Below are 15,466 nucleotides of genomic sequence, written 5' to 3'. Positions count from 1 at the left end.
AATTAGTTACTCAGTTGTGTCTGACTCTTTGTGACCTCATAGACTATAGCCCACTAGGCTCCTCTGTCCAAGGAATTCTCCAGGCAAGAATACTGGAGGCTGTATGGACCAAAAAAATCTCATCCTTAGCCAGGGCCCCAGGCAAGAGACCTTATCCTGACAGATGGAAACGAGCCATAGTCGAAGACTCAGCTCTGCCACATCCTAGTTTGAGAACACGTTCCTCAGTTTCCTGATCTGCAAAGTGGGAGCAATAACAGTACTTCTTTCTTTTCTTTTTAAACTTTTTATTTTGTGTTGGAGTATAGCTGATTAACAATGCTGTGATAGTTCCAGGTGGACAAGAGACTCAGCCAAACATGCACACGTACCCATTCCCCCGCAAATTCCCCTCCCCTCCAGTCTGCCGCATACCATTGAGCAGAGTTCTCTGTGCTATACAGTAGGGACTTGGTTATCCATTTTAAATATAGCAGTGTGTACATGTCCATCCCAAACTCCCTAACTATCCCTTCTCCCCATTCTTCCCCCTGGCAGCCATAAGTTCATCCTCTAAGTCTGTGAGCCTATTGCTGTTTGTTAAAAAAGTTTATTGGTATCATTTCTTTTTAGATTCCATGTATAAAAGATGCAATATGCTATTTATCCTTCTCTGTTTGACTTATTTCACTCAGTGTGGCAATGTCTAGGTCTATCCATGTTGCTGCAAACGGCATTATTTCGTTCTTTCTTCTGGAGAACTCAGGGACCAATCCCTCAAAAGCACAGCGCTCGGCACACAGGATTTCTCATTAAATGGCAGTTTATTCTTACTTTACCTACATTGGGGCAGGAGAAGCCACCCCGTCCATCTGGCTTTGTGGTTCCTTTCTTCCTGGTGATGTCTCAGACTCTCTAAACATCGGAGTGAGTTGGCCACTTTCCCCAGTATCTCTGTATTGGCCTATGGAATGCAAGCCACTCTCTCAGTCACCTGTCTGGCAGGCATCTGGAGTAAGAAAACATTCCAAAGCCCTGAATCCTCTCTTTGGAATTGACTAAGCTTGTTGCCTAAAGGCTAGTTCTCATATTTTCTCTTTTATCCATTATTGACTTACAATTTCATTGCTAACCCTAAAAATTCACTAGGGCTTGCAAAATAAGAATTTGGGGAGACCGTTATCTTTTGCTGAACTTCAAACAGACTGCATCCACTCTCTTCCTTGCCTGCAAATTTTAGGATTTAATTTCTTCTGAGTGACACTTTCCCTGGACCCTTTGTGAGTCTCTGATAATTTCCATCACTTTTCTCTAGACCTGTGCTATTTCTGTAGGGTCTTAGCCTCAGACATTCAATAGCAATCAGTGATGTAGAGGGTTTGATAACGACTGATCACTCCAGCCACACCACACACACACACACACATACACAAGTTATCAGTGGAAAAGAAAATTCTTTCTGAGATGAGTCATTGGCAGCTTAATATGGTAGCAAGGTAGGTGTCCGTGTACAATTTACAAAAAGGGGAGGAGAAGCTGCTGTTTTGAAGGCATGCTAATCAGAAAGCCTAGAATCTAATCTGCTTCCTGCAGGAAAAGCTCTATGGAGTGAAACTGGAAATAAAATGCAAAGGTATTTAATATGATGACTGTTATTTCAGTTCTCATCCCTTTCTTGTACATTACTCACCACCCCCCTCCACCCTAACAAAGGTGAGCCTTCTTTGATTTTTATAAAGAACTCATGTTCACTTTGGAAATTTCAAGGGAAAAGAGCTCACATTTATTGAAAGCCACATGCATTGCCCCGCTTAATCAGTCACGACCTTCTGCAAATCTGGGGGAGATTATCAGTTGGTTTGCAGTAGAGAAAACTGAGGTTCACAGAGATGATGTTATTTGCACAAGGTTCCACACCCAGAATGTGGCAAAGCTGAGATTCAAACCCTGGCTTCCAAGCCCACACTCCCACCTCAGACCGCCTCCAGCATGGAACTTAAGAGGTGTGAAGTCTGGTGAGGACCCCTCTCATATGCCCACAGACTCAGCTAACACTCTTGGATTACAAGGGCACGAAACAGGAGCAGACAACACCACACCTCATCTGCTCCCCAATGTCTTGAGTCCCCCATGTGAGACCCCCCGATGTCACTTTCCCTCTCCACTCACCACGACCTCCTAGGCCCCTGCTCACCTCTGTGCCCTGTCAACTACAGCCACAGTCACAGGTTGATGCGAGAAAAAGTCCTGCTTGCGAAGCTTCTCTCCAAATTCGATCCATCTAAGAAAGCTGTTGCCAGCAGGATCCTCCACTAGGGTCAAAGTAGGGGGATTCTTACCCTAATGTCCCCCAAAGAAGCTGGAGAACTGCGTATGCGTGTCAGCATGTACAGAGAAAGAGTTGGTAGCTTTCAGTGGCTTCCCAAAGGGATCTCTGGGTTCATATCAGACAAAATGCGCTGCCTTAGTGGATTTTTTGGCTCCGATCCCCTTAGTCGGAAGGTGTTCATGGAGACTGCTCCAAGATGGCGCAAGTCAATTGCATGGCTTCATAGAACTGGCCACTTAATAGCAACCGACACGAAAGACCTGCATTAGCGCTTGAAATCAGGACATATTCGACCTGGCAACAGCAGTCTTTCACAACTCAAGTTTCTCATTGCTCCTGGCCCAGCTGGTCTGGTCTTCCTGATAACCTCAGAGCCTCTCAACACCAGATATTTGAAAAGAACACTTACCCCGAAGGCTGTCTTTCCCGCCAGAACCATTAAAAGGAGAACATGGAGATCAGACATTCTGGCAAACATCTTTGTAGTTTAAGAACTCTTGTTTTGCTCTAAATACAATTTCTTTTGTTGTCTCTGCCTTTGGGGGGGAGGGGGGAATGTCAGTCTCCCAGGATTCAGGAACAAATGAAGAGGATGCAAATTATTAACTAGGCATCAAATACTGTTTAATGTTTAATGTTTTGCAAACCAACTATCTTGATTAAACAAATGGTAACTTTGGGGCTGGGCTGAGTCATGGGGTTGGTTTCTTTTCTGGAGAGAAAGTCTCCAAAGAAAGCAGCAGAGATAAAGTCCCCCTGGCTCCTGGGGGTGGGGGTGGGGGGGAGATTACCAAGAGTTCAGTGCAGAAGGCCCCACAGTTCACTAGCATCTCGGTTGCAGGATAAAAGCCTGGCCAGAGTGAGGCTCCTGCCACAGGCCTCTGACACTGTTGACTCGAGCAGAATGTTAATAGAGATCTGATTCATCAAATCGCAAACAGAATTAAGGCATGGATAGGCTCCTAATAACATCACGCTTTATATTCATGAAAGATAAATTAAAGGATGCAAAACTGCTATTGACAAACATTGATTCTAGGCCCTTTGAAGCATTGCCCACGATTGCTTGTTGGCTTCAAAGTTTTCTTTTAAATTTCATTACATAAGGCTTTAACTTTTTAATTATTTTTTTTTCCTTTTCATTAGAGTCTTTCTTTGATCAAGAGAGGGGAAAAAGTGCCCATGGTGCTCATATATGGGGCCAATTGTTTCTTACACTCTTTTTTCACCTACACTGATTGCAGGTAGCACCATAAAGCAACAGTTGCCTGTGAAGCATGGGTGCTCTTGGATACAATTGATCTCTTTAATAGGCATCATTGTGAGCTTCTGTAAACACCTAGCTGCCCACAGTAATCTATGCAAGGGCTCCAGGAATCCTCTCATCTGAGTCCTAAATCCAGGGTCTAAAATCCTGCTGATGACCAAGGCGGGTGCTCACCTGGCTCACCTGTTCACCCATCTGCCATCCCTACTTGGACATGCACTTAGACTCCTGTGTGGCTGCTTCTACTTTCAGAAGCCAGGTTGCTGGTCATGGAGGGCCCAGGAGAAGACCAAAGTCAGTGCCCCAGTCATGAGAAAATGGTCCTTGAAGAGCAAACCATCGAAAAAGAGCAAATTTTAGAAAAAGACAAACCATAATTTGTCTTCTGCTCACTTGTGTTTTCTCCACTCTGTTTTAGGCAGACAGCAATTCAATCCTGGTCAACATTCATCGAATCCCTATAAGACAAGCACAGTTTCCTGGGAAAGATCTCTAATCTTCCCCTATTCATCCCCAATCTTTCTCGCTTGCTCACTCAGTTGTATCCGACTCTTTGATCCTATGGGCCGAAGGTCACTAGGCTCGTTTGCCCATGAAATTTCCAGGCAAGAATACTGGAGTGGGCTGCCATTTCCTACTCCAGGTGATCTTCCTGACCCACGGATTGAACCGTGTCTCCTGAGTCTGCCACATTGCAGGCAGATTCTTTACTGCTGAGCCACTGGGGAAGCCCCAGCCTTATTCCACTCCTAACTCTCATCCTAACTCCAATGCTGATCACTCTTTAGCGAATTCATTAAGGTACCCATCTAGTTAATCCAACTTTCCAATGTCAGCCCAAACATTACTTCTTTCTAAAATTTTTTTAGTATTTTTTTCTACCTAATTTTATTTACGTATTTATTTTTGGCCATCCTGGGTCTTCGCTGGGTTACACGAGTTTTCTCTAGTGGCAGGGAGCAGGGGCTACTCTTTGTAGTGGTGCGCCGGCCTCTCACTGTGGCGGCTCCTCTCGTTGCGGAGCACAGATTCTAGACACTTGGGCTTCAGTAGTTGCAGCATGGGGGCTCAGTACTGTGGCACACGGGCTCTGTTGCTCTGCAGTGGAATCCTCCCGAATCAGGGACCTGCTATGCCACCAGGGCTGTCGCAAACATTATTTCCTCAAAAGCCCTACATGCGTTTTTCTTTCACAACACTTATCAAGGTTGCAATTGCATACCTATATTACTCTTCCATTAATATTTGTTTCCCTACCGCCCCCACTGGACTGAAAACTCATGTGGTAGGCACTCTGTTTTGTTCATCATTGGATTCTTGGTAGGGATGCCTGGCACTTGCCTGGCTCGTGATAGGCATTCAATAGATACACCATGAATGAATGAGGAAAGGAATAACCACTTTCTTACAGTGACAGCTGGACACTTTTTAACCCAGGCACCATAGATAGGATAGCCAACTCAACGTGAAAAGGAAAACAGGGTATGAAAAAAAAAGGCAAAGCATTGGCACACTTGTAAACATCCTTCAATTTATTCATGGACACTACATGAATATCCATCAGTTACCCACTGACGATCTGCTGTGAGCAAGCGTTGGCCACACCGGGACAGGAGAGTCGGACATGAACTTTGCTCTTAGGAACTTTCTTGCCGGAAGAGTTGGACACGACTGAGCAACTGAACTGACTGAACTGAAGGGAGAGTTAGGCAGACCATGAAAGGGTAAGCAAGTTAATTTTAATAAGTGGAAGAAAAGAAGAAGTCTGGAAAAGAATGAAACAAGGTGATCGGACAGAAATCTTTGCGAGTGGGAGTCTTCCATAGACTGTGAGGTGGCGATGGTAGTGACAGTGGCTAAGTGGGTCATTGTAGGGTGTAGACAGCATTACTGGTTATCTGGTCATGGAGCAAGGGTCAAAGAGGCAGTGAGCACAAAGAGGTTGCTGCTCTCCAGACTCAGAGCTGGAGCCTTCATAGTATCAGCTCAGACTGTAAAAGGCAGAAATGGAAATTTCAGACAAGTCGAATCACTGAATCACCCACGGGACATACGCTTTTCTTTTAACCTCCACGGCCTCATGTGAACTAGCGACCTTCTGACTTTGTGGAGAGATTCCCAGAAAACAAATCAGAAGCTTTTCTTCCTGTGTCAACAGGAAGTGACCTGGTGAGTCTGTTGTTCACCTTTATTAACAGAATCTGGATTCATTTCCCTGACATGTACTCTTCCTTTTATCTCAAGCAAAAAGTGGACAATTGTGCTCTTTGTGTAATAACTACAGGCCTCCCACATATTGTCTCAGTTCCCTAAAGTTTTGTTATCACAACAGTGTGAAACCGAATAAACTTCTGCTTGTAGCCCTGAAAGACAGAATTCTCTAGAAGATGCTTAATCCTTTTAATTTGGTGGGACAAAAGGACTAGTTTATCATGTGATATGGCTTTATCAGGGAAGTTGAATCAAACCTATCTGCGATCTCTGTTTTTTAAGTCCAAACACATGAGACTTCACCTCTCATCCCGGCGGAGGTTTCAGATGTGATCAAGTCAATCTATTCTTTAGCGCTCTGGGGGCTGTTTTCTCACGTGTAGGGTTACATGTTGCTGGTGAGAATGTCTGTCCTGCCCCGGGAGGCCTTGGGACTCTGGTTCTCCAGCAGGCTGGTTCTTCCACCCTAAGGGAAGTAGCCCTCATAAAATGCCCTTGCTGGAGACCCAGCCTTTGATGGACTGGGTTACATGACATCTGTTGGGCCTGCACTGACCTGCTTCATGTTTGCTATTTACAAGTAACAGCTCTTCCCGCTAGGCCTTCAGTACGGGGAGGTAGCGGGCATGGGGGTAAGAACAGCAGCCCAGACTTGAAATTGACCTGAGCTCTGGCTCAGCCACATCTCTGCTTTGGACCGTGGGCCAATCATTTACTCTCTCCGAAGTCTCAGTTTCCTCATCTGTGAAATAGGGATGCTGTGGCTCCTCCCTCATGGCATCACCGTGAAATATACATGAGAGAATAAAGGTAAGGCATTGAATGCAGTGTCTGGCATAGAGCAGACTTTGCAAAACACACTGGCTTTAGTATCAGAAAAGTATTTTCATAGGATGCTACTTGCTGAGCCCCCAGATCCTCAGAGATGAAAGGACCTGTGTTCAGTGAATCTAATCCCCAACCCAGGGACAGAATGACTGTATCCTCAGGAGGACTCTTGTCTTACTGTTCTCTCTAGCACAGGGGTCAAAAACCTTCTGAAAGTGCTAGATAGTAAAAATCTTAGTTTTTTTCTAGACTCTCAGTTTATGTTTTGAATCTTCAGTTCTGCCATTTTTACACAGAAGCAGCTGCAGCTAACTCACCCAGCACTCCACATCCATGGTTCTGTATCCGCAGATTCAACCAATCACAGATCAAAAATATTTTTAAAAAAAATTCTAGACAATTTCAAAAAGCAAATTTTGAATTTGCTGTTTGCTAGCAATGATCAATATTTACATAGCATCTACAATTATTTAGTTTGTGCAAGTTCCGAGAGTTGGTGATGGACAGGTAAGCCTGGCATGCTGCAGTCCATGGGGTTGCAAATAGCTGGACACGACTTAGCGACTGAACTGACTGACTGACAGCTATTTATATAGCATGCTGTTTGTATTAACCACTGAAATGGTTGGATGGCATCACCGATTCAACGAATATGAATTTGAGAAAACTCCAGGAGATGGTGAGGGACAGGGAAGCCTGGTGTGCTGCAGTCCACAGGTCACGAAGAGTTAGAAATGACTTGGTGACTGAACAACAACATTTATATTAGATATTATAAACAATCTAAAGATGATTTAGAGTATACAGGAGGATATGTGTAGGTTTTATGTAACTACGACACCATTTTTTATAGGATACTTGAGCATCTATGGATTTTGTTATCCACAGAGGGTCCTAGAACCAATCCTCCCCAGACACTGAGGGATGATGGTACTAATGCCAACAGCAAGACTATGTTTCAATAAAGCCGTATTTACAAAAAAGAGCACCATAGTTGTGGACTACGACCCCAGGAGAGAGCCCTGAAGATGAGGCCAGAGCACTGCACAACTGGAGGGGCCCTGGAAACAATGGAGACACTTGGGTAAACGTGGGAGTAGCCCTAGGCTGATGACATTGCTGTCCTCAGAGTGTTTGGTGGTTGCGGTTTAGTTGCTAAGTTTTGTCTGACTCTTGCAACCCCACTGACTGTAGCCCTCCAGGCTCCTCTGTCCATGGGATTCTCCAGGCAAGAATACTGGAGTGGGTGGCCATTTCCTTCTCCAGGGAATCTCTCCAATCCAGAAATCGAACCCGGGTCCCCTTCATTGCAGGCAGATTCTTTACCAACTGGGCTACGAGGGAAGTCAGAGTGTTTACTCAGAAATTATTCCTCCCAAATCCCAGAATCACCAGAACTTCTTTGTGGGGTGGGGGGACTAAATATCATTTGTCATTCCTTCTACAAGAAGTTATTGAGCACCTACTATGTGCCAGATGACAGACCAGGTGCTGGCTTCATGGAGTTACATTCCCAGGACCATCCCCGCTCAGAGTCACGTGACTGATCTTTGGCTAAATTCTTCAGGTCATCCCTAATCATAGATGACATCCTGCAGGGACGTGTCCTTGCTCCTTCCTGTTGTTCCCGAAGACATCTGCCTGATCCATTCACTATCAGGGGCACTCTCTTTTGGGGGGATGGGGGATGGCTTGTTAACTTGTCATGGGGCAGTAACTTTCCCCCAGTCTACCTCACACCCCCTACCATGGTCTAGTATGTTCAGGTAATTGTAAACTTGTTGATACCACATACTCCATTCTCTGACCTGAAAGATACTAGGGTGCCGCCCACCTTGTCTGTGAAAAGAAACCAGCATTTATGGAGCAGTTTTTGTGTTACAGGTGCTTTTACAGTCTTGAGCTCATACAGTCTGTGTAACTACCCTGCAAGGTGATTTGGTCCATTTTGCAAATAAAGAAACTCAAGAGACTCAGAGAGGTTAAACACAGCGCCTAGGGTCACAGATCTTGAGGCAGAACCAGGTCTGAAGCTCTTCCTACCCTACTGCATGGACTGGAGACTCTTGGGGTGCTGGTTTTGCCCTTAACCCCGAGCCACATTGGAACTTATTGATGAAAACAACATGTCTAAAAGCAGAGGTTGCCCATTGCCTCACCAGTTTCCATGTTCGCGTCTTCCTTACAATTACTTATTCTTAGGGATGGCACTGTTGCCACCAGCAGTAACAGCCATTTGTTTTAGGTTGGGTTTCCCGGGAAACAGAGATGTTGAGATTTGTGGGCAGGGAGTTTGTTGGGAAGTACTCTTAGGACCAACACCCATGAGGAGGGAGGGAGGCACAGGGAAAGGTTGGGCTGTAAGGCAGTCACAACAGAGACCCATTTCGTGAACTGCTCCGGAGCTGGGATGGCCTTCAGCACTGTCCTGCCATGAGCCAAGGGGACTGGGACTTCGTACTGGGACCATCTTGTCATGGGATGGGGGTGAACCCTGGAAAAGAGGGCTGAGCTTGGGCAAGGCAACCCTAGTTAAGAGTAACTCTCAGAGAGGAACTCAGCTGAGAGCCCCTGGCAGCAAATATCAGTCCTCTGAGAGAAAGAGGACTTCATTTGGGAACTGGGGATCTGGTGGTACCCTCTAGAACACCCACTTCTACCATCATTAACTGGGAATTTACCCCATATCCCTCAGTTCAAATATCCAATTCAGGAAACCTGAATGGCCCAGTCAAGTTCTGAACGAACATCTCTAGTCAATACTTGGTCTAGTCAGAGATGGCTGGACCCACAAACATGGGCACACTGATCCGGATCCATGGGATAGACAGTGACAGATGTTTAGTTGAGCTAATCAATATCAAGGAGAAAACCAGAATGCTGTTATAGGAACCATAAATTCTACATAGTTATTAAGCAAGCCAAGTTACAAATTGATAGCTAAGCTCCCTGTTGGCCAAAGGAAATTGAAAGCCCTGATCATTTGGCATCATTTTCATGATACTTAAATCAATTCCATAAGAAAAATTAAAAAGAATTCCCCAGACCAATTCCAGGTCAATTTTTTTTTTTTAACCTTATGATCTGATGAACACAAGTGGGAGTTAAGTAAACGGGATGGTGAAACTCATGGTCTCTCTGATGATTCGAATTTCACGTGGAATGTCAGCATCACCCGTGAAGGGTCTCTGTCTGTCACGCCAAACCAAGAGTCTGGATGAACCCATGGCATAGATTTGCTTCTTTCTCTCAGAAGCAGGTGTTGAGTTCCTAGCAGATAGTAGGTGTCCAAGAAATGCCAGTTGGAGGACAGGAAGAATCAACAGCTTTTCCCAATCCTCTCCATTTTAGAAAATGGCATCAGTGTACACATGACTTTCCAAGTGTGAAATTTGGAAATCAGCATTTGTCTCTCCCTCTCCTTCCTCAATCCCAAAACATCAGTATGTTTCTACCTCCAGAATGCATCTCAAATCCTTCCAGTACCGCCCACCCTAGTCTAAGCATGCCTGATCTCCTGCCTAATCTCTTGCAAAAGCCCCTTTACTGCTGTCTTCACTCCTGCTGCTGCTACTGCTCCTGATAAGTCGCTTCAGTCGTGTCTGACTCTGTGCGACCCTATAGACGGCAGCCCACCAGAATCCCCCGTCCCCGGGATTCTCCAGGCAAGAACACTGGAGTGGGCTGCCATTTCCTTCTCCAATGCATGAAAGGGAAAAGTGAAAGTGAAGTCGCTCAGGCGGATCCGACTCTTAGCGACCCCATGGACTGCAGCCCACTCCTCTTAAATTCATTCTCTACCATATAATAGTATGTCTTGTAGAAAACGGATTTCCAGGTGTCACAGTGGTAAAGAATCCACCACTGCAGGAGTTGCTAGACTAGGGTTTGATCCCTGGGTTGGGAAGATCCCCTGGAGTAGGAAATGGCAACCCACTCAAGCATTCTTGCGTGGAAAATTCTGTGGACAGAATGGGTGGGATACAGTCCATGGGGTCACAAATGTTGGACACGACTGAGCATACACGCACCACTGTTGTAGAAAAGCCTAATCCAGATTACATCATGCCCCTGCTTAAAACTCTTGGGTATTTTCTTTTTGCACTTAGAATGAAAGCCAAAATTCTTACTGAGATACTGTTTGATCTGGCTTCATTGTGGGTTCTTCTCAGACACACAGTATTCTCCATTCATCTCAGACACACAGTATTCTCCAGAAGACCATGTGACTGTCGTGTTTATTGGCCTAACTTATCCTCTGCCCCAGAGTCTGGTATCAGTTCAGTTCAGTTTAGTCGCTCAGTCGTGTCTGACTCTTTGCAACCCCATGAATCGCAGCACACCAGGCCTCCCTGTCCATTACCAACTCCCGGAGTCCACTCAGACTCACGTCCATCGAGTCCGTGATGCCAGCCAGCCATCTCATCCTCTGTCATCCCCTTCTCCTCCTGCCCCCAATCCCTCGGAGCATCAGAGTCTTTTCCAATGAGTCAACTCTTGTCATGAAGTGTCCGAAGTATTGGAGCTTCAGCTTTAGCATCATTCCTTCCAAAGAAATCCCAGGGCTGATCTTCAGAATGGACTGGTTGGATCTCCTTGCAGTCCAAGGGACTCTCAAGAGTCTTCTCCAACACCACAGTTCAAACGCATCAATTCTTCGGCACTCAGCTTTCTTCACAGTCCAACTCTCACATCCATTGGTATGGTGTGTCGGTATTTATTCATTGGCTGAATGGGTGAATGGATTGGTGAAGAGACAGTGGGGATCCATGCTAGATCAGATGCCAGAAGCCTCTCTTTTGGCAAGGGGTCACCATGGACTCCAAATCCAGAGCTCCTTCCCTCTTGCCAGAGGGATCCCTGGTCTTTGGTTATTGGTAGTTCTGGCTCCTGTGATCTATAAGATTTGGAAAAATGTAAAGCCACTGAGATGCAGTACAACTGTATACCCTCCAAACACAAAGCAACCCATTAAGTATTAAACACCTCAAGGTCTTCACACAACAGCTGATCTATTTGTGCTTCTTTCCTTTCTTTAGTCTTTCATTGAGGCTTCGACCTTTCCTCTTTCATTTTAAATCTCCTCTGTTCAGTGGCTGTCTATGGCAGAGAGTGTATTTTTCCCCCAATCTCTCCCATTCCATCAATCAGCTCTACAGAAACACAGTGTGCCCCTTGACTCTCCAGCCTCGCAAAGAGCTGTCACCTGGGCTGTGTAATGCTTCTTACTCTAAGTGCATCTTTGATTTATTAGACATTTTTGAATAAAATTCTGCATACATTTTACATGTTGGAAGGTTTCTCCACCCTTCAACATAACAGAAAGCTTGAAAGAGAAGTGGGGTCTTGATCCTTGGGTGTTCTTTCCTGTATAGACTTGCCAGTATTCTGAATAGAGGGTACAGTTATATTTTTGAAATCCTTTTCTCTTTAGGGGAAGGCAGACCTCTGAACACTTCTCCAAAATGTATATCTTCTAGACCCTGCCTGACATTGACATCTTTCCAAAGCACATTTTCTTTCTCTTTTAATTTAGTGTGAAAGCGAAAGTCACTCAGTTGTGTCTGACTCTCTGCCACTATACGGTCTACGGAATTCTCCAGGCCAGGATGCTGGAGTGGGAAGTCTTTCCCTTCTCCAGGGGATCTTCCCAACCCAGGAATTGAACCCAGGCCTCCTGCATTGCGGGTGGATCCTCTACCAGCTGATCCACCAGGTTTCTCAGCCCAGCCCTCAAATCTACACTTCATGGAGCCAGAGAGCCACCTTCCAAAATGCCGATCTGGTTGTGCCACTAACCCGCTTAGAATTCATCAGTGGTGCCTAATTGGCTGCAGGACAAAGTCAGGATGAGTCACGTGACACAGGACGCCCTGCTAAACTGGCCTCTGGCGACTCGCTTTCTCCTCACCTCCCTGCTCTGTTCCCAACTACCATCCCACTTTCCTCATATCCATCCTAAACACGCACCCTAAGCTCCAACCACAGAAGCGCCCACGCCTTCATTTATTTACAATTGTGATTCCCTGGCCAGAAGAGTCTCCACACCTCTGGTGCCTGGAAAACTGTACCCTTTTCTCTTTTAAATCTCTGCTTGACAGACCTCCTAGGGGAAGCTTTCTTCCCCTATAAGTTGGAATCCGATGCTACCCTGAGGATTCCTGTGGCATCTTGAAGTTTATGACCTTAAATCGCCAGTCTATGTCCGACGCAGGATACAGCATGCTTGGGGCTGGTGCACGGGGATGACCCAGAGAGATGTTATAGGGAGGGAGGTGGGAGGGGGGTTCATGTTTGGGAACGCATGTACACCCGTGGTGGATTCATGTCAATGTATGGCAAAACCAATACAGTATTGTAAAGTAAAATAAAGTAAAAATAAAAATTAAAAATTAAACAAAATAAAATAAAAATAAATAAATAAATAAATAGAGCCCAGGAAATAAAGTAGAGAGAGATGGATCAGATTTGTAAGTTGAAGTTTTTTATTTTTGATTCTGAACATGTATACCAGATAATGTTTCTTTGTAATAATCACAAATTTTTCAATAAAAATGTCAATAAAAATAAAAAAAATAAAGTAAAAAAAAAAAAGACCCTGGTGTGTTACTCTTGGGGCTTCCCAGGTGGGTCAGTGTTAAAGAATCCCAGTGCAGGAGATGCAGTACGATTCTTGAGTCAGGCAGACCCCCCTGGGGGAGGAAATGGCAACCCACTCCAGTATCCTTGCCTGGAGGAGTCCACGGACAGAATCTGGAGGATGGCAGTCCATGGGGTCGCAGAGTCAGATGTGACGGAGCATGAGCATATGTTACTCTTGGGGACACTGGAGCTGAGCCTGTGATTCTCTCACTTCTGCATTTCCAGTGTACGGCACACAGCAGGTGCTCAATAATTGTTTTCCGAATGAAGTTAATGTGTTTTTGTCCCTTTAAGGGCATGGGATCTCACAAGGATTTAGGAACAGGGACAAGAAAGGGAAAAGAGAGATGAAGGCAGGCTTAGAAAGGAGCAGTGATGCCCTTGGAGACGCCAGGGCCCCAGATCCAGTGTGAGTCTATTACATCCCTGAGTAATCGGAAGCAACAGCAAATGAATACAGGAGCATGTGTCAGTGGGCCCATGGAAACTGGTTCTTTCAGAAGCAGGCTGGTCTCTGCTGTCAGTACGCATGCTCCTGCTGGTTTTGGCTCCAGCCTGAACCCTCCCGCTGGCTCCCATGGAGATCTCTGCTGAGTCCCTCCAGAGGGCTGACGTTCATGTGCTTGACCGGTGGAGCGAGGGGTTGGGTTTTGGATCCTAGTAACTTACTTTTTCTCACCCAGTGATCTGAGATTGTTTGGTTATTCAATCAGTTGGGACCAATAAGGGCTTAGATAATATACAGAAGCTCTTTTTACAGTAAGTGCTCAATAAATGCAGCTATTATTTCTTAGGCGACCTTAAATCAAGAAATTTAACAATCATAAATTAATGCACATATTACAAGAGAAAATTATTAAGGTTCTTTGTATAATATCCTAATGATTCTTTTCTGAGGCTGGTCATCTGAATCCTTCACTTGGCAATATGTGCTCACAGAAATCACAAAACAATAATAATAAATATGAATTTGTTTATAGAAAAAAATCATATATTTTCTAAAAACAAACTCATTTTGTGGTTGGATTTGGGATTTTGTGATCACATTGAGGCCAACAGATACCAGAGGTCTCTGGGTCTCTTTCTAGGTGGTTTCTCCCCAGCCCTTTCTTATAAAATCAGTTCTCTGATATGTTCTTCTACCTTTAAAACATTTACACTGGAGATGGCACTGGCCCCACAGAGGGAAACACTTGCAGAGAGATATCAAAAGTTTTCCCTATTCTAAGAAATTATTGACTCATCAGTGACATTTTGATCAGCTAGTCAATTCTTCATTTTCTACTCAAGCAGTGGAGTCCTGGAAGCTGACTCACACTAGCTCACAAGAGTCGGCTGTCCACATCTCTTGCCAATTCTGCATTCGGTAACGTCACATTGGTAGCTTAAAATCAGCCATGCAGAACTAGATCACAGAAGTTGGCAAACGCCATAAATCAGGGCTTCTCCCCCGCACTCAAGAGTCACCTAGTAAAAATTTACCAGCATATCATGGATCCAATGGAAATGAGAAACAGAAAGATAAAGTGACTCTCTCAAAGTCACACAGCACAGTAGTTTAGAAGAGAAATTGTTAAGAAGGACTTTTTAGAACATGTAAGACAAATTTGGCTTCTAAGATAAATAAATAGAATAGAATGGAAAGATAGAAAAAATAATGGCCCCCCGAAAGATGTCCATGCCCTAATCCCACAAAATTTGTGAATATGTTACCTTGTATGGCAAAAGAGTCTTTGCAGATGTGTGTAAGGGTTTGGACCTTGAGGTGCTGAGATTATTTTGGATTATCTGGGTTTACCCAATTTCTTAAAGACATGAGTCCTGAAAAGCAGAGAACATTTCTTTTCTGGGTCAGAGGGATGAAACAGAAGAAAAAGGAGAGATTCAAAGTGTGAAAAGAGTCTCATGGTTGCCTAGTGGTTAGGAGTTGGGCTCTAACTGCTGTGACCCAGGTTCGATCCCTGGTTGGGAAACTAAGATCCTGCACACTGCAGGGATGGGCCAAAAAAAAAAAAAAAAATGCCCAAAGTTGTGAGAGAGGTCAGATGTCTAAGATGGAGAAAGAGGGGACTACCGTGGTGGTCTGGTGGTTAAGACTTCCTTGGTGGTCCAGTGGTTAAGACTTTGCCTTCCAACGCAGGGGGTACGGGTTTGATCCCTGGTCAGGGAGCTAAGATCTCATATGCCTTGTGGCCAGAAAACCAAAACAT

General features: G+C 44.9%; 1 protein-coding gene across 3 annotated transcripts in view; it reads right to left on the bottom strand.

The window, feature by feature from the left end:
* HABP2 (hyaluronan binding protein 2) overlaps nucleotides 1–2,861 on the bottom strand; it is a 36,006-nt gene extending 33,145 nt beyond the window's left edge. For all 3 annotated transcript variants that reach the window (XM_068961773.1, XM_068961774.1, XM_068961775.1), the window contains exon 1: nucleotides 2,718–2,861. In XM_068961773.1, the coding sequence (XP_068817874.1) occupies nucleotides 2,718–2,786 (69 nt within the window). In that variant the 5' untranslated portion in view covers nucleotides 2,787–2,861. The remainder of the gene's footprint in view (nucleotides 1–2,717) is intronic.
* Between the last annotated feature and the right edge of the window lie 12,605 nt (nucleotides 2,862–15,466).

The sequence above is a fragment of the Capricornis sumatraensis genome, chromosome 23, assembly GCF_032405125.1.
Source record: "Capricornis sumatraensis isolate serow.1 chromosome 23, serow.2, whole genome shotgun sequence".
NCBI lineage: Eukaryota > Metazoa > Chordata > Mammalia > Artiodactyla > Bovidae > Capricornis > Capricornis sumatraensis.
Note: the sequence above shows the minus strand (reverse complement) of the source record. Positions and strands in the feature narration are given on the sequence as shown.